Source organism: Rhinolophus hipposideros (assembly GCF_964194185.1).
Source record: "Rhinolophus hipposideros genome assembly, chromosome: 19".
NCBI classification, from domain to species: domain Eukaryota; kingdom Metazoa; phylum Chordata; class Mammalia; order Chiroptera; family Rhinolophidae; genus Rhinolophus; species Rhinolophus hipposideros.
The window spans coordinates 44,197,627-44,225,090 of NC_138065.1; the positions used below are offsets into that span (position 1 = coordinate 44,197,627).

Sequence of the window (27,464 nt, forward strand, 5' to 3'; positions counted from 1 at the left end):
AAACACCAGACATCTAGCTGTGTGCACAGGAACTCGACCAGGCTAGCACCTCTCCTCCCCCAAACTGTGACAGGATGGACTGACCCACATACGCAGCACGACCCCACTTCTCTCCAGCACCTGAAAAATGACTCTCCTAATGTTTACTCCCAAAAGAGGCATATACTTGTCATCTCAGGTAGAGAACAAAAAGAAGTATGGGATCCCGGCCATATCCCTTTGTAGCAATTATCTACAAGATAGGTTACTAACGTGATTATCTCTCTCGGCCTTCCTATGATTACATGACCTTTTAATGATAGCCCTTTCTTTTGTTCATTCACTCACTTATTCATTCACTCATTCATCCATCCATCCAGCCGTCCATTCAATAAGAGCATTTAGCATCTACTCCATGCTAGGTAACTTCTAAGCCAAAATCAATAGGACATTTTCCGAGCTTTAGAATTCCCTACCTTTAAGCAGTATCCATTAAACAGGGAATGGGGACGTTCAGTGAAGAAACGGCTATGTTAAAACCTAAGCTCTGTTATTAACCAGTTATTCATTCTCGCTGAGCCTCAGTTTCAATAGCTTTAAAATGGGAATAATTCCTCACAGAACTGTTGTGAAGTTTAAAGGCAGGGAGAAGCGTCTATAGGACGATACTCAATGCTTGGCATGAAAAGGGCATTCAGGAGTTGTTAGCTTCAAGAAAGGGACCCTAGGGTCCAGTGTGCTCTCAACCCTTTATTCACCCAACACCTCACCAACCGCAGTCAATATTCTTCCAAGTTCAATTTTGCTTTCTGGGACAGTGTTCTCATTGTTTTAGTCACCTGGGGATTTGGCCTGGTCTTTATTCTGACTGATGGGCTGTACCATTTTGAGAATATGATCTGTATCAGTCAGCTGCGAAGCTCCTGGAGCTTGGAGGAGGATGGGTACACAAAGGCCTGTTAATAAATAAACACTCAGACATCAAGGCTACCGGCTGCCGTAGTAACAAGGCTTTATGCTTTCCTGGCTCCTGTCATCTTCAGGACTGAAAGCACTTAATGAATTAGTCTCGCTTGCAGTCTTCCTGGAGAAAAATACTGCTGTGTCTACAAGGCGCAGTCAGGGTAACCAGCCAGAGGTCAATCATTCTTGGGACCACTGTCAACCAGATCCCAAGAGCAGCTCTGTTTGCTATTTGTTTCTTGTCATAAAATAACTGTATTAGAAAATTTTAAAATGCATAAGTCGACAGATAATTAGAATCCCCTCTAACTCTGTTCACTTGGTGATAAGCCCTGTGAACACTGTGTTCCACTCTCATACACATACGTGTATTAGGATTATACTGTGCACGTGCTGTGGTGGGTTTGTAAACGTAGCTCAGTGTGCCAGCAGAGGAGTGGGATGAGAACACTCAGAGCCATTGTGGAGTGTCTGGTGGGACACACGAGAGGGACACGGAGCAGTCTAGAGCAGTTCTAGACTTTGGAAAGAACCCCTGGCAGCAAGAGGAGGATGCACTGCAGGAAACTAGATTAGGAGCTGGAGACGCCACACCTCTCAGCCGCTCCTGTTTTCACCACGTTGTCAGCTGCCCCTTGAGACCCAAAGGTTGCACGTGCCGTTATGATCTGGCCCTTGCCAACCCCTCCAGCCTCCGCTCTCACCTGTCCCTGCCCCATCACGGTGTTTGCACCCTCTGGGTCTTTGCTGGGTTGTGCTAGGCCTGGCAAGCGCGTTCTCCTTCACATCACTCGGTTAAGGGATTTCTTACCTACTGGTGTAGGTGCCAGCTCCTCCCGTTTTCCATGACCGGCTCCCTTCCTCCAGCTGGGTTAGCTCCCCCTCCACAGACTTCCACCACATTTCATGCTGAGAGAACCACACACCTCTAGACTGTTATTGTTTTGTGTCTGTCTCCTTACTAGACTTGGAGCTGCCTCAGTCAGTTTCTTACGCATTGCGCATACCTTGGGCACTTAGTCAACGCTGTTGAATAAAGGGGGGGGTCCCAGAATCAGTACCGAAAGCCCCTGGGTACGCCCAAAGTATGTGAGGCATCAGAAACAAGAAGGCGAATCCGAAGTCCATCCACATCTCTCCACCTCCACTGCCACCCTCCCCTGAGACAGTCTCATCACCTATAGGACTTGTTCTTAGGGATTTTGTGCCACTGCCCCCAATGAAACACGCTCAAAAGCATCCTTAGCATCCCCCCCCGAAAAAACAACTCCAACTTCTGTCAGCACAGTTATCACTGTTCAATTGTCTGGGCTCAAAAATTCAAAGGCTTCAGTCCACAATACTTCCATTCCCCTTAGGGACAGTTCCATGTCCCCACTGGACGCCCATCCTCTTCCCTCTTAGCACACAACTTTGCCTACATCACAAAGGGAACTGACACATTCAAGGTGAAATACCTGATCCTCCTGTCCCCATCGTTAGCTCACCCCCAAATCTTACCCAGGATGATCCCAGCCATCATCCTCTTCCCTCATGTCTAAAGGCTAAAGATTCCGCTTCCTGGTCAGCCCAGCCTCCTGCCTGTGGTCTAGATACCACCTCCTCTCTCTTCAGCCAGTCCAAGCTCCATGGAAGATTCTCCACCTGTCCCCTCTCCTCTTCTCTATCCCCTCAGTCATGGACATGTTCAAGTTTCTTTCACTCTTAAAAATAACCCATCATCTCTCCTCACCTCCTCCTATAGCTATTACCCCAACTACCTCTCTTTTCTCTCCCAGCAAAGCTACTGGTAGGAATAAAAGACTACACTTTCTATCCCCATACCTCATGACAATCATTTAGCTATTCCTGCATTTCTCTGATCCTTCACGGCAAAACTTCTGGAAGGGTTGTGTATACTCAATTCTCTATTTCCTCACAACCTACTCATTCTGAACTCACTGAAATCTGACTTCCAACTCCCACCTACTCCTCTGAAATGCTTTTGACAAAGCTCTCCCCATACTGTCCCTCCCAAACAATCTTCTGTTGACTATTTGCTCCTACTTGAAACTCTTTATCCTTCATGTTTCTCCTCTTCACCCGTTCATGACACTACCTCTCCTGGTTCCACTCATGCCATCCTATTCCCTCTTTGACTATCTCCTGTAGACCACTCCCCTCATAAATCCAGTCTTCCTCCATGCGTGCCTTAGGCGCTCCTCTGTTTATGGGTGAGGCCCAAAGCTATTATTTCTGGGTTGAATGTTCCTTGACTTTCAGACTCGTACTGCCAAGTGGCTCCTAGACACGGTCTACTTAACTATCCCACAGGAACCGCCAATTCGTGTAGTCTCCCAGCAGACCTCATCATTTTACCTGCTCTTCCCCCCAAAGTGCTTTCCCTCCTGTATTCGTCCTCTTCATTAATAGCACCACCCAGTCCCCAAGCGCAGGAACTGAGTCAGCCCTGTCTGCATGCTCTAGGTCTCCTCTACAGCCGATCAATCACCCATCTTATCCACTTTACTTCTTAAATGTTTCTAGAGTATGTTCCTTCTCCAGCCTTTTATTACCGCTGCCTTCATTTGGTTCCTTGTTAACTCTTGTTTCCCTTTGTTAAAACATTTATTTTTAATATACTCTCAGCACTTCCCATGACATCAACAGCAAATGAGCTCCACACCCACCTCCACCTAAATAAGCCTGCAGATTCTCCATTTCCAAATCCCAGGTCTATGCCTCCCCTCCGAAGCCTCTGTGGTGCTCTCTGTCTTTCTGAACGGCACCACGACTTCTCAGGTCTCTCCCCCACCCAAAAATCTGGGAGTCATCTCAGATTCCTGACTCTTTTACATCCCCCTTGACTCTTGTCTAGACAGCTGCAATACACTTACTTCCTTTCCTGACTGTGCGCCCCACCACCTACCCCTCCATTCCAGGGACTCCATTCTGACTTTTCTAGTTAGACTATGAGGTCTTTGAGGGCATGGGCATGTCTAGGACTTTTTTGAGTCCTTGATGTGCCCAGCACAGCACTGGGTGTAGAGTAGATGTCCAACAGAGAAGCGAGTCAGCAATGATACCCACCTGTGAAGAGAAAACTGGTGTTGATCTGTCAGCACTCTAAGAGGAAGGGCACCCTCTGGCTGACCCCTTTGCCATAGTGAGAGGATACGCTCAGTAATAACAGCAAGACCTCAGCAGAAGAGGTTGGAAATGGAAAGGGACTCTGCCAAGGACATCGTGGATTGTGGAGTCACCATGAGGATGCAGCTGATCTCTGAGATCTTGAATCTATGGGTACCCATCTGCAAGGCTGTGTGGTGTCCTCAAGCAGTACTCAATGGCCTGGCATCTTGGAAATTTGTCCTACCTGTTTTGGGGTGGCTGCCTCACCTTGGATATAAAAAGCTTCAGCCCAAATCTTTCACGAGTCTATTCTGCTTTCCAGAATTAAAGTCTGGAGGGTTTTATTTCCATTGTCTTGTAACAATCCATATTCCTTTGAAGCCCATGCTATTTGATTATTCTTCACTCTATCCCTCACCCCATCACTGACTCTCCCTCATTCACTGAGGACTTTAGCAATTGTCGCTCCTTTTCCTAAGGTTCTGCCATCATCCCACAAAGTTTCGACATGTGTGAAGATGACTTCTCTAATACACTAGCCTCCAATAGCCATGACCTCCTTGATTCCAATGGTCTTCAGTTTCATTCAGTTCACTCATATGCTACCATGGCCATACCTTGGACCCATACTGCTGGAACTGTTCTCTGGTCAACCCTCACCTGGACTATCCCCACTGTCTCCTGACCAATTACTCTGCTCTGATGAGAACTCTATAGTGGCTCTTCATCTCCTACAAGGTCAAGTCAAGGTCTTTGGCCAACGAGGCAGCACAGCGGGCTGCTATCCAGTCTGTCATCTCTGTAACCTGACATGACCTGTTCTGACATTACTGGATTATATGCAGTTTCCAGTCCCCCTGCCATTTCTTAAGTCTCCTGGTCCTCCTTCTGCCTAGAAGGCTGAGGAAGCTTCCCTTCTTGGTGGCAGAGATGTTCCCACCTTGTCTGTTTTCCTTCTTGTCTGCAAAGACATTCATCTTCACATCCCAGCTCACACACTTCTTCTCTGGGAAGCCTTCCCTCCCAACTCTGGGCACAGCGAGGGGCTCTTTCTCCTGTGCTCCCCAACACCTGATACAGTCATTACAACATTTATCTGATCAGATGAGTATCACAAGGGCAGGAACCATTCCTATTCATCTCTGTATCTCAGCCCGGGTGCAGGCCAGGCACAAAGTTGAGGTCAACAGACATTACAAAAGGAATAAAGGAACGAATCCCATAGATGCCCTGTCCTCCGTATACAAATGAAGTCAGAGGTGATTGGGCTCTTCAATTAACTGAATCTCTTCTCTCTTTTCACCCTAGCCCAGTGCCCTGCCCGTAGGATTAAATCCCCTAGTAGAATATGCTCTGGCTAAGCACCACATAGAAATCCCTCAGCATTAAGTAGTGGGAAAGCTTCCACGTGCTTAAAGAAAGAGACTGGTGCTCAAGAGATAGGAAGTGAGACAGGTGTAGATGGAGAGATGCCCATTTGCTTCTTACTCATCGGTACTAATACTCGGGGAGTATTGACGACTATTTCATGCTAAAACCAGTTATGTGCTCAGCACTGTGGTCACCGTGAGGATGATAGTTAAAACAGCAGCCTGCATTTGTCGGTCACTTGCTATGGGCCAGGCACCCTGGTTATTATTCCCATGGTACAGGTGAAAAATGGGCTCGATGTCACACAGCTAGTAAGTGCTGCAGTATCATCATTCTTCCTCTCGTTTCTTCAGCCTTCCTACTCACTGTCCTAATCACCCCCATTAAGTAAACTTCCTCCTCCATTCTGTCTCCCTGCTATCCACCTTTCCTTCAATGGCAACACTCTATCTTCCCACCACCATAGACAGACGTCAGGGCATCTGCCCTGATCCTTTCCTCCTTCTCGCCCATTAGCCCCGCACGCTTGACGCTGTGCATACATCTTAGGACCCTTATGTTGTGAATTATCCTTCCTCTGACCCATAAACTTTTCCACTCAACAGGGTCCTTTCCATTGGTACATAAATATGCTCAAGTGTCTCTCCTTGAAACAGAATAAAACCACCCTCTTCCTCCGCCTATCACAGCCAAGCCTTAAGACTTATTTATACGTTCAGTGTCCATGTCTTCACTTTCCACTTTCTCCTAGACCAGCTACAGTCTGACTTTGCCCATTGTGTCACTGAGGCTCTCGCCTAAATCATCCGTAACCTCCATCTTTCCAAAGCCAATGGATTTTTATTGGTTCTCATTTTAACTGAATTTTCAGCAGCACCTATGCTTTGTCTTCTCTTTAGGAAACACTCTGCTCTTAGCTTTCATGACTATTTTCACCTCCTGGTTTTTTCCCTGCCTCTCAGGATCATCCTTGTCTATATTTACTTTTCAGCCTTAATCCAGGCCTTCTCTTCCAAGCCTATCCTCTCTCCCTACACAGTGCCATCCATGCCAGGGTTTCAATTACTCCTAGATGCTGATTACTTAGAGGCATATCTCCTGCCCAGACCTCTCCTCCAAACTCCTGCTCATACATCCAATCAGATGGTTCAAAGGCTCCTCAAGTACAACATGGCTGACATTGAACTCATGATGTTTACCCCAAAGCCTGGTTCTCTCCCACCGTTTCCTGTCTCAGGGAATGATACCACCATCCACTACTACAAAGCTGGAAGCCTAAGACTCATTCTCAACACTTCCCTCTCAACTGTCACATCCAAACCATCACTTCCTGTCCATTTTACTCTCAAACTCTCTAATCTATCTATGTCTTTCCGTCTCTCCTACAAACGTCCCAGTCTGAATAACTGTCGTCTTTGTATCCCCAGGAACATTCAATAAATACTTGTTGACCTCTTGAAAATGCGATCCTCCCCTTTCAACCCAACTCTCTCTAGGATCTGGCCTCATTACTCCTCTGAAGTTGCCCTTGGTAAAGTCATCAACAACCTTCAAATTGTCAACAGTGGAGCCCTGGTGTTCAACCAGCTGGACGGAGAGTTTCCTGTACTAAAATAAAATCCTGGCAGTCTTTCCCCCATCTGTTGGGGGGAAAATAATGAGCTGACAGAATATCCTTAATTTAAACTTTTGTTTCATAAAGTTTTCTCTCTTAAAACGTGGAGCCTGCTATTCTGTATCTGTGGAAGAATCTAGCACAGGACGCTCTCTGATATATTTCAAAATTATATAGTCAGCCATTTTAACATACGCGTATTTCATGGTGTTCACCAGAAAGCACCATCATTTCCATGGGTTTCGGATATGAATGAACAAGTGTTTGATACGCACTAGCCAAATCCAAAGAAATAACGTTCAGTCCTCTGATTTGTTCTCTTGGTGTTATCTGGTACTGTTTACCACATTGTTTATTCATTTTGGCAACCAGCATTTATAGAACACATGCGGATTATGTTTTCCCACAGCCCTTGGTCCCTATTTTCATTGGCATTTATCGCCTTCTCCTGCGATCTCGTCCATGCACAGGCTCACCTCGTTTAATTGCGCTTCACAGATACCGTGTTTTTTACAAATTGAAGGTTTGTGGCAACTCTTGTGTGGAGCAAGTGTATCGGCACCATGTCCCCAATAGCATTTGCTCACTTCGTGTCTCTGTGTCGCATTTTTGTAATTCCCATAATAGTGCAAACTTTCTCATTATTGTTATATTTGTCATGGTGATCTGTGAGGTCACCAAGGCGAAACCCTCCACCAGCAAAAAGATTACAGCTCACTGAAGGCCCTGAGGACGGTTCGCGTTGTTTAGCAACAAAGTATTTTTAAACCGAAGTATGTATTTTTTAGATAGAATGCTCTTGCACACTTCATAGACCACAGTATAGTGTAAACATCACTTGTATAAGCCCTGGGAAACCGAAGCATTTGTGTGAGTCTCTTCAGGGCAATACTCGCTGTATTGCGGTGCTCTGGAGCCAAAGCCGCCATATCTCTGAGGTGAGTTCCTGGAGGTACAGGGACTGTGGCTTTCCCTCTTCCTTCTCCCTAGTCAGCCCATCACTTAGCCCAGGCACACGGATCATATTTGTTGAATACAGGGACCAATGAATGACCGAATAAGCATGAATAAAACGGGGAGGTGGAACTTGGGTTCTCACCCCCCGTGCTCTTCCAGCTATGCTCTGCCGCCTCTGAAACACTCGTGGTGACACAGTGGCTTGAGGCAACAGAAATGTCGACTTTACGTATGTAACATAGCACCTGTTCTTACTCAACTCAACTCCAAAAAAACAAACAACCCAATTAAAAAATGGGCAGAGGACTTGAGGAGACATTTTTCTAAAAAGGACATACAGAAGGCAAGAAGACATATGAAGGAATGCTCAACCTCACTAACCATCAGAGAAATGCAAATAAAAACCACAATGAGATACCACCTCACTCCAGTCAAAATGGCTATCATCAATAAATCAACAAACAACAAATGGTGGCGCGGATGTGGAGAAAAGGGAACGCTAGTGCACTGTTGGTGGGATTGCAGATTAGTGCAGCCACTATAGAAAACAGTATGGAGGTATCTCAGGAATCTGAAAATGGAACTACCCTATGATCCAGTAATTCCACTCCTAGGCATCTACCCGGAGAAATCCAAAACTCCAATTCAAAAATCAGTATGCACTCCTATGTTTATTGCAGCACTTTACACAATAGCCAAGATATGGAAACAACCAAAATGCCCATCGGTCGATGACTGGATTAAGAAGCTGTGGTACATTTATAAATGGAGTATTACGCAGCCATAAAGAAGAAAGAAATCTTATCATTTGCAACAACATGGATGGATCTAGAGAACATTATGTTAAGTGAAATAAGTCAGAAAGAGAAAGACAAGTACCATATGATCTCACTTATATGCGGAATCTAAAGAAGAGAATAAGTGAATGAACTAATCAGAAACAGTTTTGGGGACACAAATTAAAAACCGAGAGTTGTGAGATGGGCGGGGGTGGGGGGGGTGGGGATAAGGGGAAAGGTGAAGGGATTAGGAAGCAGCTGGTAACCACAAGAGGGCCTCAGGGTTTTTTGAAAATTAATTTGGGGAACTTATTCAATAATGTTGTAAAGATTTTGTTGGGTATCCGATGGACATGCGTCCTATTTGGGAGACCACCTCAGAGATACTGTGGATACCTGATCATGGCATTGTACACCAGAGGCTGGGCATTGATGAATGCCAACTATAATTTTATATATGTGGTGTGGTGGCTCGGTGTGGGGTCGGGGGTAGGGTGGGTGGGGGGAGGGGGTTCACAGTGTGAGGGATGTGAATGATGAACGTCTAAGTATTACCTTGTCTTGTACACCTGAAACTAATAAAAAAAAATTAACTCACAGGGATGTAATGTATAGCATGGTGACTGTAGTTAATACTGTACTGTATATTTGAAAGGTGCTAAGGGAGTAGATCTTAAAAGTTCTCATTCAAAGGGAGGAAAAATATGTAACTGTATGTGGTGATAGATGTGAAGTAGACCTCTTGTGGTGATTATTTGCAATATATACTGTTAGAAATGATTAAAGAACACAATTTAAGATAAAAAAATAAATAAATAAATAAAATGATTGTTTATTCATCCAAAAAAAAATACAGCACCTGTTAGTTTTTTAAAAAGCACAATGAATCAGATATAAACTTATAATAGTTTTATAAGCCTTGTGCTTGTGGGCTGCACGTCTAATAGCTAATGTAGCATTAAACTCTGCTAATATTACCTCCAAAACAAATAGCACACTAACTAGTTTATGGGGATCTAAACAGTTTCATGCTGTAAGTACTTGAAAAATACCAAGGAGCGTGTCTGTGGCAGAAGTTGAGTAAATAATGATCTGACTGATATTAGTGTAGCTGTAAACACTCCGTATTCTGTCCTAACCCTGTGCCTTTGCTGAAGCTGTGTTCTTACCCACTTCGGCTGAGCTGGTCCATCAAAATCATACTTAACCCTTAAGGCCTAATTCCAAAATCACCTTCTCCAAAAAGACCTTAGCAATCTCATCTATCAGAGTTACTTGGGCCAGCGTTTGATTCATGTCAGCCTCTCTGCACATGACTGCATGTCACTTGTGCCCTTTGTGTATCCTGTTGGTGATATGAATGTCCCTCTCCCACACTGCCTTGTGGGCAACTTGAGCCCAGGGATCACATCTTGTTCCTCTTTCTTTCTGTCTTCCCAGTGCCTTGAACAATAGATGTTTTCTGAACTGAAGTGGCTTAAACTTATCACCCAACTACTTGTATGTTATATAAACATCATGTTTTGTGTCATAAGGTGACTTTTTAAAAAAACATAGTCGGGGCATCTGGTTTTCCCCTCCTGGCGAGGTTCTGGCAGCCGCAGCTGAGAGCCCAGTTCAGCTTCTCGCTCTCCCCCTGCAGGCAACAGCAGCTGCCTTGTGTGCTCCAGAATTTATCTGGGGAAAAATTCAAGCTGTTTCTTTCTGAAGCGGGATGAGAGTCAGAGGTGAGCCCTAGCTGGTGAGCAGCGTGGGAGGAGAAAGGTTGGCAGTGAGCGAGGCTCTCAGCCATCAGGCTGTGTTTTCCAAACAGCAGGCAGACTCCCAGCACCGAGTCCCAGGGGCCACCCTGTTCACCTTCCATCTCACAGCCTTTCACACCACTAGCATCTGGACCAACGCAGAGGCCACGGCTCCTTCTCCTGCCTCCATCCCTCAGGAACGTCACACGCTCTGTCCACTCAGCCTGGCCCAGATGCCCATACAGAGACAGACGCCAGAGGGATGGACACCCAAAGCAAGAACTCCGACTGCTTTATCCCCAAACCGTGCCTTGCGCAAACCTATGCAGACTGCGAAGATTCCAGTTCATCTGTCAAACTATGGCATGCTCGGCCACATGCCGTTATAACCCAGGCTGAGTGTGTGACACCTGTGTGACGCCATCGTGCTTGTGGTGCAAGTTACTGAACAGAGAACAGAAAAGTCATTGAAGGGAGAGCAGAAAGGTGTTGTTTGGTGGCAAAGAGCCTGGCCTCTCAATATATCCGATCAAGAGATTAGATGACATACTGTAGGCAGAGTGCTTAGCAGAGTAACTAGAACATAGAAAGCCTCTGATGAAGGCTAACCCCCTAGCAGGTAAGGAGGGCCCCATCTCATGTGACTGGATGCCAGTCTTTCTCCCATGGCTCCTGCTGTTGAATAGCCTGTCCTACCTGAAAGAGGGAAGGCAATGCCTGATCCCTGCCCCCAACCAGGCTGGGAGATCAGCAGAAGGGAATTGTGGTGGGGGGAGGAGGGAAAACAACTGAGCTGGGCATCTGGGCTGATGGAAAGCGCCCAAAGGGGCATTCAGGGACACAATGATTGATGGCATGACAACTCCTATCAATAACCTTCCTTCCCCCTCAGGGACAATAGAGCTCTCGACCACAGAATAATTTCCAAACCTTTTCTTTCCAGTACATCTCTCTTCCTCTCCTTTCTGAGATCCAAGTGCAACAACGGAAAGGGACCGACACACCTTCTGCCCTCTCTGACGCTCAACCACAGGGCTCCAGCTCCCTTACTAACGCCATCCGATTGCTGAGGCTTTACACTGTACAGGGGAACAGTAAGGCAATAAAAAGAGGAATAGTTTCTATTTCTTCGTTTTGTGTTCCAAGCTGGAGGATCAGACCTTCCCTACCCAGATCAGAGAGGGATCTAAAAACATTTCTCGCCCCCACTTTCCGAGCACAACCTGCAAATTGAAAGGAATTCTGGGTGGCCAGACATTATGAGCTCTGTGGGGTCTCACACCCGTGGCTTTTATTTCAATGGGAACTCTCAAGCAACCTGGGGAAGAAGAACTTGAGAGACCGGCAGGCACACAGCAAGGAGAGGATTAAAAAAAAAATTAATGCAATCACATGATTCAAAATTGAAAAGATACACAGGGTTTACAGGTCCACTCTCCCTGGAGGCAACAGACATTATTAGGTTTTGTATATATAGTTATGTACTGACATACAAATAATCTTGAAACTCTCCTTCTTTCTCCTCTTTTATAACATGAACAGTAGCATATTATAAACACTCTATGCCTGCTTTCCACTTTGCCACGTATCTTGGAAATCATTCCATGTCAGTTTTAGAGTAAGCTTCCTGCTTCTTTTTTAAGGATGAATAGGACTGTATTCGACTATGTGGAAGTTCTACAAGACATTTAACAAGTCGTCCTTTGATAAGCATGCAGCTTGTTCTTCCACAGCTCAAACAATGCTATAATGTGTACGTATATAATGTGTAGGCAAGTATAACATTGAGTGAATTTCCTAAAAATGAAACCATGGCGTCGGATGACATGGACATCTCAAATTTTGAGATGTTTCTAAAATGCCCTCCAAAGAAGCTGGACCCATTTACTTGGCCAGCAATGCATGACAGTGCCTGTTTTTCCAGAACCTCATCAACAATGTATCCATCTTTCTGAAGTTTGCTAATTGAAAGATAAGTATGTCATTTTAGTTTGCACTCAGCATACTAACGAATTAATCTCTGCATATGGATTAAACCCCTGAGTCCCAGCGGGAATGAAGAACACCCAGTTTTACCAGGCCAGCACTTTCCCTGAAGTCTAATGGGGTCACATCTCTCGGATCTACAAATAACAGTCTTTATTCCCAAGGGCTCTGGATTTTCAGCTACCGCATGGGAGGACAGTGGCCCCGTGGAAGGAGCAGGGACTTTGCAACCAGAGAGACCAGGGTTCCAAGCACAGCTCTGCCACTTACTAGCATGAGGATCTGAGCAAGTTGTTTAACCTCTCCCAAATGAAAAATGGGGATAATAACAGTGACGTCACAAAGCCTTGTGTCTGGCGCATAGAAGGTACTTAATAAATGGTAGCAGCTTTCATTAGTGTTAATAATCACCAGACCAGATTCTACATCTCAGGGCTTTTCACAACTGACAAGACCTGGAACGCCCAGCCAGGGCCCACCGGCTCTTTTGTTAAGTGGCCACCCAGAGGGTTCCCGGCCCCTTCTCTGATCCGACTCAGCATCCTTCCAAAGTTAGCAGGAGATACGGCTAAAACCCCACCCTGTGCCATTGGGTGAGGGGTGGGCCATTCCTGTGCCAGGCTCCCCTGTTTCCGGATGATGTTTGTACAGACTGAGGTGCTCTCTGGACTAAGCAGAGCTCATTTCCAATTACAGATGGGCAAGCTAGAGACAAAGCAGAGATCCCTGATCAAAACAGGAGGGGCTTGCTCTCATCAGCACGGAGCCCATCTTGCCTTTCCTGAGCACTGTTTTTAGTGAGGTCACTGAATGCATGTTTCTGGTTCTGACAGGAATGCTAGTGATGCCCACCACTAGAGTTTCTACCTGAGCACATGACCCACCCCCATCCCAAAGCACTTCAGAGGCTTTTCCATTTGCACATAGTCCTGTCTCATTTCATCCCCCAGGGTGTAGAAATTACAGCCACGCCCCTTATGTGAGGAACTGAGAGGAAGGGGCTTTTGCTGGCTTGCCTAATGTCACCGCTGAACCTTGGGGAGCCACATTTTAGCTCCTCCGTGAGTGCCAACATGACCACGTCTCTACATTCTGATTTAGATCCTCTCAGGCATGGAGCTGGAACCTCTGGAGAGAGATCTGAGAAATTGTAGAGAATAATGCTTTTGGAGAATGTTCCTTTGCTTTGTCATCCCCTTGAAGGAAAGGGGCAGGATCTGAAGGTACTCCCAAGTACTTCGTTAGTACACAAAGGACGCTTGCTGCCTTTCCCTCAGAAGAGTCCAAATCCCAGGGAATCCAGGGCGAAGTGAACATGTGGGATCTGAAATCCCCTATCACTGTCTCTCACACCGTATAAAACGTGGGTCTGGCTCAAATACTGGAGGGCAGGGCAGAGCATAGAGGTCTGACTCCACAGGCGTCCCCCTCTGCCAGCTACAATGCTGCCTCCCCAGAACTGGTCCCCTAGCCCTGTGGGTGAGAACCCCCTCCTATCAACCGGGGCCTCCAGCAGGGTGGCAAGTGGGTCAAGGCTGGGGAGAGTCCAAGGCTGAGCAGACTGGAAAAGGCAGGAGGAAGCAGCCCCACCTACGGGCCCAGCCTGAGGGGTGGGTACCTGTCCCCCAACACCCCAAAGTTGCTAGGAAGAGTAAACTTCTAGGGCCCCACAATGCCAGCCAGAGAAAACGAATGCCCAAGTGTGGCAGAAAAACATGGGTGGTGCATGCCCGCAAGGGCACTGTCAGAGGACAGAGATCTCCACTCCTGCCTCGCTCGCTGCCTTGGGGGCCAAGGAGGAGGAAGCCATCCTTGTGGATGGTGTCCCAGAGCTCAGCACTCTGCCCCCGCCAACACCTGGCCAGACTGGGGTGAAGGGGGCAGAGCAGAACACAAGGCTGATCCCGACACTGCTTTCTGATCGTCCACTGGTCTCTCGACTTGGGCCCAACCCTCCTCTGGGTCGCCTCGGGCCCAGCCCACCGCATCTGGTCCCGGAGGACTGGGGTGCGGACCGCTGGCTCTGGGGCCTCATAGCCGCGCCCGGTGGCCCGGAGGAGACCGGCCTGGGGCGGGTGGTCGGCGCCCCGCTGCCTTGGACCCGTAAGCACTGACAGAGATGCCAACCTCCGCGCTGCGAACGCACCTCCATCCTCCTTGTTTTGTAAAACTTTAGGAAAATCACCAGTAAACTGAGCCTGATGGCCAGGCGAGCCCAGAGCCGCCCGCGCGTTCGGAACAACCTGGCCGCACAGACGGCGGGGGAGCAGCCCCACGCCACGCGTCCGCACCCCCGTCCCAGTCCCAGGGCCCCGCACTCACGCGTGGCCAGCGGTCCCACGGAGCGCGCCGCGTCTCCAGCCCGGGCCACTGCATGGCCCCCGGGTGGTCGCGGGCTCCAGGCGCAGCGGCTGCGTCCGCGTGGGGTCCCGCTGAGGGGAGGGCTCAGCGAGCAGGTGGCCGAGGAGCAGCAGAGGCGAGTGACAGCGGTGCAGTCCGACCCGCGGGTGCGGGGGCCACGCGACCCACAGCCTGGCCATGAGGCTGGAGTCGCCAACCTCGCCCCCGCCCCCACCCCGCGGCGCGAACAGCCGCTGGCGTGAAACGCGACAACAGCGTGAGGACCCAGCCCCAGCCTGGAGGCTACGGCCAAGACCGCGCTGGGCAGCGGCAGGCGGCCCCGGGCGAGCTTACCTGGGTGTACAGGCTCCCTCGGAAGCACGCCGTGGCCAGGCACATCCACGAGCGACCCGCAGAGTCCGCGGCCCGCCCCGGTCCCAACCCCTCCCGCCTTTGCCTTCCTTTCGGGGAACCAGGGTGCGGAGGAGCGTCCCGACTCGGTCCAGCTGCTGGGCAGCTCCGCGACGGCGGCGGCGACTCCCGCGTGCGGCTCCCACCCGGTCTGTGCGCGTCCTTCCGGGGGCTGGGGCGGCCCACGTGAGGCTCCTCCGCCCGCCCAGGCGCTCCGAGTGCTGGCCCCGCTCGGAGCCGACAACCTCATCGCCCCTCCAGGTGGCCGGGCTGGGGGCAGGTACCAAGAGACCTGATTGGCGCTGGCCCCAGTCCCAGGGGAACCCCCCCGGGAAAGAGAGGCTGCGAAGGGAAGGGGCAGAATAGCTCGGCTGGTGTCTTGCAAAGAGCCTTCCTTTAGCTCTGCTGCCTCTTTGCCTAAGAAACGTAAGCTCAGGAGTCGGGCGCCCTCGGAACGCCCCGGGCAGGGGACTTGGCGCGCGGTAGATCGGGTCCAGCACGGAATTCGTGAGACAGCATGAGAGTCTTAAGGGGCAGGGTGTGTCGCTGTCCACTGGACATAAGCCACCTGAAAGGCTCACCTGTTTTCCTCTTTCTGGCCCGCACGAGTCCCTGGAAGTCCAGTGGCACCTGATGCCCCTGATGTTGAGGGGGGACCCTGTCCTCGTGGCGGGGCAGACAGTGTGTAATTAGAGTTGTGCTGCCAGAAGAGGCAGGAAAGGAGAAGCAAAGCCCTCGCGCGTTCCTGAACGCGAGGAGAACACGTGAAGAGCGCGCTGGAGTTCTTGTCTAAAATCAGCTTCACGCACTGTTTTAAAACTCTAGGAGTTGCTTTTGTCCTGCACCCCTCACAGTAAGTTGTGCCATGAGTCTGCTTGGAGAACAGGATAGGATAAGGTGGAAGGAAATTGCCACTTTTTAGCAGTTCCAAAGCATCTCAACATGGCACTGTGCCCTGCTCTGGTCTGTTCATCCTTCTGACCCTGCTCTCCAATTCTGGTTGAACCAAGACAGGGGAGGCGGGAAGAGGGGGTCACACCGGTGAATGCTCAAGCAAGAAGTGTTCTCCACACATCACATGTGTTTTCCTTCTCATACCGTGGGCAGTCTGGAGGATTCCAGTCAACAGTGAATAATGCATTTTAAAAAACAGAGAAACTCTGGTCCCTCAGCACAGGTCCAACTTGTGAAGTAGGTGGGTAAGAAATTTAGCATGTGGAACAAACTGTATTATTCTTAAAGCACTATTTTTTTAAAAAATCCAAAGGCAAGCTACCGACCTGATCATTCCAGCAGGTTTACCGTAGCTTCGTATTGTTTCTTCTCTCTCTTCACAGGTTTTTAATTTTGACTTCAGACTTTCATGTGCTGCCTTTTCTCACAGTCAGACCTCATACCTACATTCCTCCCTCATCTCATTTCTTCTCAAAGGCAAAACTGAAATATGAAGAGATGTGTTTGGTTATAAACAATTACACAGAAAAGTGCAGACAATGTACATCTACAAGCTCATGAGTCATCATAAATCAGAGCTGTGTAATCACCATCCAAGTCATTGCCAAAACCCCAGAATCTCCTCTGCCCCTCAATTTCCTTTCATAGCCCTTCCCTTCCCTCTAAAGCAGGGGTGTCCAAACTTTTTTCAACGTTTTTTACCAAGGGCCATATGTGGTAAAATACACAAACAGCCGGGCCACTCACTCGAGGTAAAGTACGTATTGCCTCACCTGGTTTATTTAAGTAAACTAAATATATTTTTGGAATTTGCTGCGGGCCAATTAATAATGGATTGAGGGCCGCAGTTTGGACACCCCTGCTCTAAAGCTACAGCTACTCATATAAGTACTGACTTTATGGTAACGATTGCCTTACATATCTTTATAGTTTTATCATCTTGTCATGTATCCTTAAACATTACAGTTTAGTTTGGCTTTTGGACATTCTACAAATGGAATAATACAGCATAAATGTGTGTGTGTGTGTGTGTGTGTGTGTGTGTGTGTGTGTGTGTGTGTTTCTGGCCTCTTCTTTCACTTGGTTATATCTGTGAGGTCATCGGTTTTTGTTGCATGTAATTGTAGGTGGGGCTATTACAAAAAATACTGCGAATAACATTCTTGTATATATCTCCTGGTGTGCGAGTGTCAACTTTTTAGGGTGAATACCTTGGAGTGGAATTGCTGGGCTTTGTATGCTTATATTTTATTAGATAATGCCAAATTGTTTTCCAAAATAGTCATAAAATTTATACTCCCACCAAAGATGTAGGGTAGTTCGTTGCTCCGCATCCTTGCCAAAACATGATATTGTTAAGACTTCTTAAATTTTGTCAATCTAGTGGATGTATAATGGTATCAAAATTGTGATCTTCATTTCATATCCCTAATTACTGATAAGGCGGTGCATTTTTACATGCATTTATAGCCCATTTGAATTTTCTGTTTGGGGAAGTGCCTCTTCAAAATCTTTAGCCATTTTTTCCTTTGAGTTGTCTGATGTTTTCTTATTGATGCATAAAAGCTCTTGGGATATGCTGGCTATATGCCTTTGTCAGTTATGGACTACAGGTATCTTCTACTCATTAATCTTGCTCATTTAATCAAGAATCATTTTTAAGTCAGAATATTCATTTTGCAATAATTGTAGATTCACATGCAGAAAGAATACAGAGAGATCCCAGGTGCCCTTTCCCCATTTCCCTCCCCCCGCCCCCATGCTAGCATCTCGCAAACATTAGTAACTAGTACCATATCACACCCAGGATATGGACACCGACACAGTGAAGATCCAGAACATTCCAGGCACCACAAGAATCCCTCCTCTTTCCCTTTTTCAGCCAAATCTACTTCCATCCTCATCCCTAAGCCCTAGAAACCACTTTTCCGTTCACCATTTCTAAAACTGTGTGATTTCAAGAATGTTAGATACACGAAATCATACAGGATGTAACATTTTTGTTTCTTTTCCACACAGCATAACTTTTTGGAGATTCATCCAGGTTTATTTATTGGGCGGTATGGATGTAGCATTGCTTGTTTAACCCTTCATTCACCCATTGAAAGGCAGGTGTTTTTTTCTTCCAGTTTTGAGCTATTATGAAAAAACCTGCTATAGATATATATTCATATACAAGTTTTTGTGTGAATATAAATTTTCATCTCTCTGGGGTAAATGCCCAGGAGTGTAACTGCTGGATCATGTGGTAGTTGAATACTTAGTTTTTTAGGAGATTACCAACCTATTTTCCAGAGTAGCTGTACCATTTTGCATTCCCACTAGCAATGTATGAGTGATCCAGTTTCTCCACATCCTTGCCAGCATTTGGTGGTGTCATTACTTTTAAAATTTTAGCCATTTTGATAGATATGTAATGATATCTCATTGTGGTTTTAATTTCCATTCTCCAAATGGCTAATGACATTTGAACATCTTTTCACTTACTTATTTGGCATCTATATTTTAATTTATATGTTCTCTTTGGTGAAATATCTGTTCATTTTCTTTTGGCCATTTTCTAACTGGATTGTTTGTTTTTTACTGTTGAGTTTGAGAGTTCTTTATATATCCTATATCCTAATCCTCTGGTTTGAAAATATTTTCTCCCATTCTGTGGCTTGTTCTTTCATCCCCTTTACATGGACTTTGCCGATTTTTTAATAAGGTCCAAATTTTCAGTTTTTCTTATTATGGGTCATCATTGTTGGTGTCAAGTCGAAGAACTTTTAGCCTAACCCTAGATCCCAAAGATTTAGCTGTAGCTTTCAAGTTGACAAATATTCCTTTCATTCCTAGTTTTGTGAACATTTTTGCCATAAATGGGTGTTGAATGTTGTGGAATGCTTTCACATTAAGTTATATAATCATGTGATTTTTTTTCTCTCTTTTAGACTGTTAATATGGTGAATCACACTGATTGAAAATTGAACCATCCTTGTATCCCTGGCACAAACCCACTTGGTCATGGTATAATCACTCATTTTATGCATTGCTTGAAATTCTACTTGCTAATATATATTTAAGCATTTTTGAATCTATATTCATGAGAGACACTGGTCTGTGGTTTTCTTTCCTTGTCTGGTTTTGGTATCAGGGTAACACTAGCTTCACAAAATGAATTGGGAAGTGTTCCCTTCTCTTCTATTTTCTGGAAGAGAGATTATGTATACTTCATGTTAAGTCTTCTTTAAATGCTTGGTAGCATTTTCTGGTGAAACTATCTGGGTCCTGAGATTTCTTTTGTGGAAGTTTTTAAATTACAAATTTCATTTCTTTAATAGTTAGTTATAGGGCTATTAAAATTGTCTATTTCAGATTGAGTGAGACATGGAACTTTGTAGTCTTCCAAGAATTGACATTTCATCTAAGTTGTCAAATTTGTGCGTAGAGATGTATTTCCTGGTTATCCTTTTGGTATCTGCAGGGCGTGTAGTGTTCTCCCATGTTTCATTCCTGAAACACCGGTAATTTGTGTCATCTCTTTTTTTGACAGTCTTGCTAAAAGTTTGTTGATTTTATTAGTCTTTTCAAATTAAACCAGCTCTTTGTTTATTGATTTTCTCTATTTTCTGTTTTCAATTTTATTGATTTCTGCTCCTAATTATGTCCTTCCTTCTTCTTGCTTTAGGTTTATTTTGCTCTTTCCGCCCCCCCGCCCCAGGTTCTTGAGGTGGAAGTTTAGATTATTGACTTGAGACGTTCTTCTTTTTTTTAGTATATATGCTGTCGAAGAGAGTAGTTTTTTATTCTAATATATGTACTTACCCTGTTTCCCCGAAAATAAGACCTAGCCGGACCATCAGCTCTAATGTGTCTTTTGGAGCAAAAATTAATATAAGACTTGGTCTTATCTTACTATAAGACTGGGTCTTATATAATGTAATATAAGACCGGGTCTTATATTAATTTTTGCTCCAAAAGACACATTAAGGCTGATGGTCCGGCTAGGTCTTATTTTCGGGGAAACATGGTAGTGCTATAAATTTCCCTCTTGGCCCTGCTTTAGCAGCGTCCCACAAATTCTGATATATGTTATTTCCATTTCCATTCAATTCAATGTATGTTTTAAATTTTCCTTAAGACTTCCTTTTTGATCAATGGGTTATTTAGAAATGGGTTATTTAGTTTTCAAGTGTTTGGAGATTTCCTGTTACCTGTTATTGATTTTTACTTTGATTCCATTGTGGTCAGCTGCCTTCTCTCCACCTTTCCTGTTCTGGCTAGAACCTCCAGTGAATTCTGAATAATGGGAAAGAGGAGACATCTTTGTCTTGTTCTTGATCTTAGGTGACAACATTCTCTTTCCCCACAAAGTGTAAAGTTAGCTGTGGGTTTTCCATAAAATGTCCTTTTTCAGGTTGAGGAAGATCCCTTCTACTCCTAGCTTGTTCAGTGTTTTTATAATAAAAGGGTGCTGGATTCTGTCAAGTGCTTTCTGCATCTATTGATGTGATCAAGTGCTAGAGCCTTTTTTTCTATTCAGATAATGTATTATATTCTTTGACTTTCGGATGCTAAAACCACCTTGCATTCATAGGCTAAATCTCACTTGGTCCTGGTATAGAATCGTTTTCATATGTTGCTGGATTTGGTTTGCTAATATTTTGCGGAGAAGTTTTGTGCTTATATTAGGGATATTTGTTTGTAGTTTTCTTTTCTTGTGTGGCTTTGCCTGATTTTGGTATCAGGGTAATACTGACCTCATAGAATGAATTAGGAAATGGTCCCTCCTCTTCTGTTGTTTGAAAGAGCTTGTGAAGGATTGGTGTTAATTCGTCTTGAAACAGTGTAATTCATCAGCTATCCGGGGCTGGGCTGTTCTTTGTGAGTAGTTTTTAAATTACCAAGTCAATCTCTTCACTTGCTATAGGTGAATTCAGATTTTTCTATTTCTTCTTGAGTCAGTTTCAGTAGTTTGCATCTTTCTAGGAATTTGTCCATTTCATTTAGGTTATCTAATTTGTTTGTGTACAATTATTTACAGTATTCCTTTATCGTGCATTTTATTTCTGTACAGTTGGTAGTGCTTACCTCTCTTTCATTCTTGAGTTTAGTAATTTGAGTGTTCTCTTCTTTTCTTGGTCAGTCTAGCTAAAGGTTTGACAATTCTGTTGATCTTTTTCAAGAGCAGTTTTGGTTTTATTGATTCTCTACTGGTTTTCTATTTTCTATTGCACTTATTTCCACGCTAATCTTTATTACTTCCTTCCTTCTTCCTACTTTAGATTTAGTTTGTTCTTTTTCTAGTTTTCTAAGGTGGAAGTTTAGGTAATTGATTTGAGATCTTCTTTTTTAACATAGATATTTACAGGTATAAATTTTTCCTTAAACACTGTTTTAGCTGCTTTTTGTAAGTTTTGGTGTGTTGTGTCATTTTCATTCATCTCAAATTTTCTTATTTTCTATGTGATTTCTTTCTTGACAAATTGGTTATTTGAGAGTGTGTGGTTTAGTATATTACTATTTGTGAATTTCTCAAATTTATTTGTCAAATTATTATCTAATTTAATTCCATTCTAGCAAGTGAACATGCTTTCTGTGATGTCAATCCTTTAGAATTCATTGAAGCTTATTTTATGACCTAACTTGTGGTCTATCCTAGAGAACGTTTCATGTGCTGCTGTTGTGTGGAGTGTTCTATATATCTATACATCATACATCTATAGATGCATGAGGTGTGATCAAACAATATAGTGAATATTTAAATAAAAAGTTTTATTATAGTAAAAGACACATTGCTATTAATCCCCTTGAAAATACTCTCCCTCACTTCAAACACACTTATTCCATCATTCTTGCCTCTTTCTGAAGCAGTTCTGGAAATCTTCTTTCCTGAGTGTCTGTAGTTGTGCTGTAGTGGCTGCCTTGATGCCCTGAATTGATTCAAAATGTTTTCCTTTCATGGTCATTTTGACTTTGAGGAAGAGCCAGAAGTTGCATGGTGCCACATCCAGTGAATAAGGTGGATGAGGACACACTGTGATGTTCTTATTTGACAGAAATTGCCATACCAGAAGCGATGTGTGACAGAGAGCATTGTCATGATGGAGGATGATTTATGGCACACTTTAAAACACACTTTCTCGGGGCAGCTGGATGGCTCAGTTGGTTAGAGCGTGAGCTCTGAACAACAGGGTTGCCGGTTCGATTCCCACGTGAGCCAGTGAGCAGCACCCTCCACAACTAGATTGAAGGACGACTTGGAGCTGATGGGCCCTGGAGAAATGCACTGTTACCCAACATTCCCCAATAAAATTTAAAAATATATATATTTAAAAACAAAACAAAACTGGGCTATTTAAAAACAAACAAACAAAAAACCCACACACTTTCTCTCAGCTGTAGTTCACACCCGACTGACTGCACCGAAAAAATTGATTGTCACACACTGTTACTAAGGTTCAATGCTCCGCTATCTGAGTTGAAGAGCCCTGCATTTCTGTTGGAATGTCGCACTCGGCAGCAGCATTCACCGTATTTTGTGATCACAATGGAAAGATTCTATGTCACACATCGTATATGGTAATTTCTGTCAAATAAAAACATTACGGTGTGTCCTCATCCACCTTATTCACTGCATCGGGCACCGTGCGACCTCTTGCTCTTCCCCAAAGTAAAAAACGACCGTGAAAGGAAAACGTTTTGAATCAATTCAGGATATTTGTAGAAGGTTTTTGTAGATACACTTTACCACAGAAGCGAACTTCCTCTCATTCTAATATTCATAGCATTTTGCCCATGAAGAGGTGGGCTCTCTTCCTTCACCCCCTTGACTCTGGCTGTCCTTGGGACTTACGAACGGAATATGGTGGAATATGGGGCAAGGAACATTGTGTAAGTTCCAAAGCCTAAGCCTCAAGAGGCCTTGCAACGTCTGCCCTTGTCTTTTTGGAGCCCTGAGACCACCATGGTGTAAATAAACCTAGAATGAAAGACCATGTGGAGAAAGAGTATCACTTTTGCCACACACACTGGTCATTAGAAGTAAGTCCCTGAATCCAGCCCACACCCAAGTACAAGTGCTGCCCCACTTCCAGTCACCCTACCCCACAGCATATGATCCGAATCCAACGCAGGGGTGGTTTAGCAGCATCCATACCTTAGGTGAACCATGGACTCCAACTTCTGAGCTCTAACCAGGATTACCAGAGGCCCCCCCCCCCCAACCCTGGAGTGGTCCCAAAGGTAAGGCTCATATCTTCAGATTTCTATCCTCTCTTGGGGCTTCAAGCAAGAAACTCCTTATCAACTTGTGAGCTCTTTGATGTTTTAAAGAAGATTTTAAACATATTTTAGTTAAAAAACAAAACAAAAATCAAACAAATAAAAAAAACTGTAACCAATGCTTTTAGTTATCTTCAGTTTATGCTTCAGAAGGATGGGTCTGAATTACTTAATGTGCCATTATCAGAAGCAGAAGTTCCCCAGTTGCACGTGCTCCTGCGTTGTTTTAATCTGGGAGGACTTACTTGGCATGACAACCTCCTTTCTGTTAAAAGTATATAGGACTGCATCAGGAAAAAAAATAATTACCCATATCCCTGCTCCCTCAGGTACATCTAGTAAAGTAAGTTGTAAAGTCAATAATATTTGTCTATTGACTTTCGATTATAAAACCAAAGGACCATTTAGACAGGGGCCACATCACTTAACAGGAGATGATACTCCTACCTCTATCTAGTCTCCTTGGCCAGTGGAATCATCTCCTCCCTTATCTGAGGCTGTTCCTCATTTTCCAAAGGAGTTTCGGTGTTGTCAGTATAATTGGGGAAAAAAATTCTTTTTGTCTAAAGACAAGTCCTTCTGGCGGAAGCTTCCTGAGATATCAAAAAGGATGGTTTAATTTCTTCCATATAGCCAACTCTGTTATCTGACATTCAAGCCATGTACTAACTAGAGCTAGGATTAAAGTTTTTCTTTTTAAAGATGTCAAGTGCTGTTTAATCAGTGATGAAGACCACAGATTTCTCTAGAGGGGGACCAGAATACAAAGCCTAGATCAGTGGTGTTCTCTTATACCAGTCTACAATCCTTTATCCACAATTTCAAATTCAAAAGTCTCCAAAAGTCGGTTTCTTTCTGTGGCACTGGTTTCCACTTTGTATCAAATGCAAAGAAAGGATGTCACCAGGGGGCCTTTTCCTTCCCAGAAACTCGCTGAGGCAAGATTCCAAGTGCTGCTTTGACCCACCAAAGCCACATCAGATACCAGACGTGAAAGCAGTCTGGCTGTGACATCTGTCAGCCCACGATCACCAGGATTGTCTGAGATAACTTTGCCTACTTTGGTTGGAGTTGGGGCTCTCCTCTAGTACGGTCCCATGTTCCCCAAAAGAGGAAATCCATTCCCTTTCCAAGGTATACAAGGGTACAAAGGCTTAGCCTTGATTCTCTGCCACTGTTTTTTAATCATTGTATGTATGTCAGCACATGGCATTCTAATGGCTTCCCTAATGGCAGTCAGTGCCTGCAAGTGGGAAGAGAAACGGCCCCGTGTGATACGAAAGGAGCCTGGGCTATAAGGATGGTGAGAAAGGGCTCTTTGCAATATTCAACCTGCCTTCCTTCTTGGTTACCAATCTCAAATACTGTCCTCATGTCAGCCAGGGCTGATGGGAGGCAGGCCCCAAAGGTAGGAAGCTGATGCCCACATCTCCTAATGGAGCTTGACAGCAGCAGGATTGAAAGCACACATACAACACCCAGAAAGCAATGCAGGAAACCATCCTCTCTACGCCCATTCTCCTGCTATCAGCTCTTTCTTTTAGAGAGCTGAACCATGAGATACATCTTTTCATAGAAACAGGTTTAAAAAAAAAACAGTGATGAAAGGGCTTTGGAGTGGGAAAAGAGGACAGAAAGTCAACTTTGCTGTGAGATTTTTAGGGGCCAAGAGCTGGGCTTTTCTGTAGAACAAATTGTTTTGGGGAAGTAGCAGGATCAGTGTGCTAAGGACAAAATGATAGTCACATTAACACTATTATGCTAGGGAGATTCACTTGTAAAACCAAGCCAACTCTGAAAGCAACTACTGAACTTCCTCTCAGGGCACATGACAACTGTTATGGGCAAGTAAGGGCCTTCTCAGACCGGCCCAGCCTGTGACTTTGCTCCCTGACAACCTCAGCACAGTACCTCCTGGGTCTATATTTTCGCTTTGGCACTGAGTCGTTGCCTTACCCGGTTATTGAATGGTTTCATCTGGGTATCCCTTGCCTCCCCAGTGAAATTCAAGATCCTTGCGGGTAAAGCAATACATTGAAACGAATTCAAAAATATTTACGGATTGTCTATACTCTATACTCAGCCGAAGGGAATTCAAAGAAGTATAAGGGGCTCACAATTAGAGTTGGAAAAATAAGACAACAAAACAACTGGATGTCAATGCAAGACAATGACTGACTGAAGCTACAAATACCTGGCATTATAGAATGAACACAAACAAAACTTGATTTGGGAAAAGGAGACTGTGCTAGAGAGACAACAATGCGAGGCTTTAAGAAGCAACAATTCCAAAAGACAAAGCTTCCGGATGCTGTCTTTCAGCTGGCAGGAGGAGAAACAGAAGGGTTCATTCTGACTCTGTCTCCTTAAAGGCGGGAAAGAATATTGTTCTCTTCCCAGAACAATAATTACTCAGCTGGGTACAAACAGATGCATTTACTGAGAATCTGGGATTAACTGATTCTTCAACAAGACTTACACACTGCGCACATATGCAGGTTTTGAAATAAATGTGGATCTCCTGCCTGGGAAGTGAGCTGGTGCCTTAAGAAAGGGACCATGGTGACTCACAGAGGGGAGGGACGCCATTAGACCTCTTTCTCTTGCCTTGGTGGTGGGTTATCTAAGTTGCTTTGTCATTTTATCCCTGTGAATAGTCTTTGGCCATTGAAGTGATCATAAATAGTCACAACTGGGGGAATGGGTCCATGTGGCAGACATTTAGCAAACAAAAGACCAAAAGCACACAAACCACACACCTGCCAACACCATCCCTACCCAATGGTCACAGGAAAATGTGGAAATGCCAGAAAACTTGTCTAGAAACAACAAATTCCCTGGTGCTCTCATAGCTGTTCTGGGATCGAGCTGAAGGTGAGACAGAGCAGCAGAGAGAAAAGAGCACTTAACTGCCTGAAATCTGGCCCTTTCCAGCACCCTCCAAAGCACTCTTTCAGGCAGAAAGGAGCTGTCATCTAACCCCATCCAACCAACCCAAAATGTACTCTTGACTAGCTACTTCAAACACAAAGCCCTTTCACTTACAATTCCTAGAAAAGTAACTTTGTCTACAGAGGCCAGAGATAGAATCATCCATACTGGGGGCGACTCCCGGAATCCCTGTACATTCCCAGGACACGAATAAGACGATCACAGCTTGAAAACATTTTTAGGAAAAACTGAACTTCAAATAGATATAGAAAGGACGAGGGATGGGAAATGTAATATGTAATGTGCCAGGCACTGGGCTCAGCATGATTTCACTTAACGTGGGCTACATTTCAGCGGCTGTCCCATTTCTCTGCCCACTCAGCAAACCTCTAGAGTGAGCTCACATTGACTCCACCATCTCACTTCCCATTCATTCTTCTGCCCTTTGTACTGCAGCTCCTATCCCCACCCTCCACAGTCGAGGTCACCAATCACCTCCATGCTGGGAAATCCAGAGGACACGTCACTGCATCTTGCTCCATACTTAACCTTTCGGCAGCATCTGACAGAGCTGACCACGGTCTCCTTGAGAGCAGCAAAGGCTGGTCCTTCTCAGACTGCTTTACTTTTTTATAGGATTTATCACCAGCCACCTCTATTGTGTATCTCTCCACACTAGAATGTAAGCTCATGGAGGACAGGGACTCTGTTTTGTTCACTGCTCCCTCCCCAGGACCTACAACAGTGCCTGGCAGGACTGCCCCTGGGAATAGAAACTGGAAGATAAAAGGAAATGGGTGGGAGGGAGACTGTTTTCTGTGGAGGCTTTGGAAGTTTTGCACAATGTATATATTATTAGCTATAAAAATTCCCCAAACATTGGATTTTACAGTATGGGAAGTTAAAGAATCTTGAGAGCTTATTCTTCCCTCTCCCCTACCTCTTACAGGGCCAAATCAAACTGCCCAACATATTGTTCCAGGGAAAGAGGAATGGAGACAGATGGCAAGTGATTTGTGCAGGTCACCTTGATAGTTAATTGTGGTTTTCTTGTCATCT

At 45.0% G+C, this 27,464-nt stretch overlaps 2 protein-coding genes across 6 annotated transcripts in view; both read right to left on the bottom strand.

Annotated features, from left to right (window-relative positions):
• FAM163A (family with sequence similarity 163 member A) overlaps window positions 1–15,896 on the bottom strand; it is a 54,229-nt gene extending 38,333 nt beyond the window's left edge. The window contains exon 1 of one of the 4 annotated variants that reach the window (XM_081025886.1): window positions 15,836–15,896. The gene's annotated coding sequence lies outside the window, so the exon portion shown is untranslated. Of the gene's footprint in view, window positions 1–11,447; window positions 11,575–14,825; window positions 14,933–15,197; window positions 15,410–15,835 lie in introns of those variants that run through there. The other 3 variants (XM_081025884.1, XM_081025885.1, XM_081025887.1) reach the window with 3 other exon arrangements.
• Window positions 15,897–16,522: 626 nt separating this feature from the next.
• Window positions 16,523–27,464, bottom strand: part of TDRD5 (tudor domain containing 5) — a 67,553-nt gene continuing 56,611 nt past the window's right edge. For both annotated transcript variants that reach the window (XM_081025871.1, XM_081025870.1), the window contains one exon: window positions 16,523–16,691. In XM_081025871.1, coding sequence (XP_080881997.1) covers window positions 16,639–16,691 — 53 coding nt within the window. In that variant the 3' untranslated portion in view covers window positions 16,523–16,638. The remainder of the gene's footprint in view (window positions 16,692–27,464) is intronic.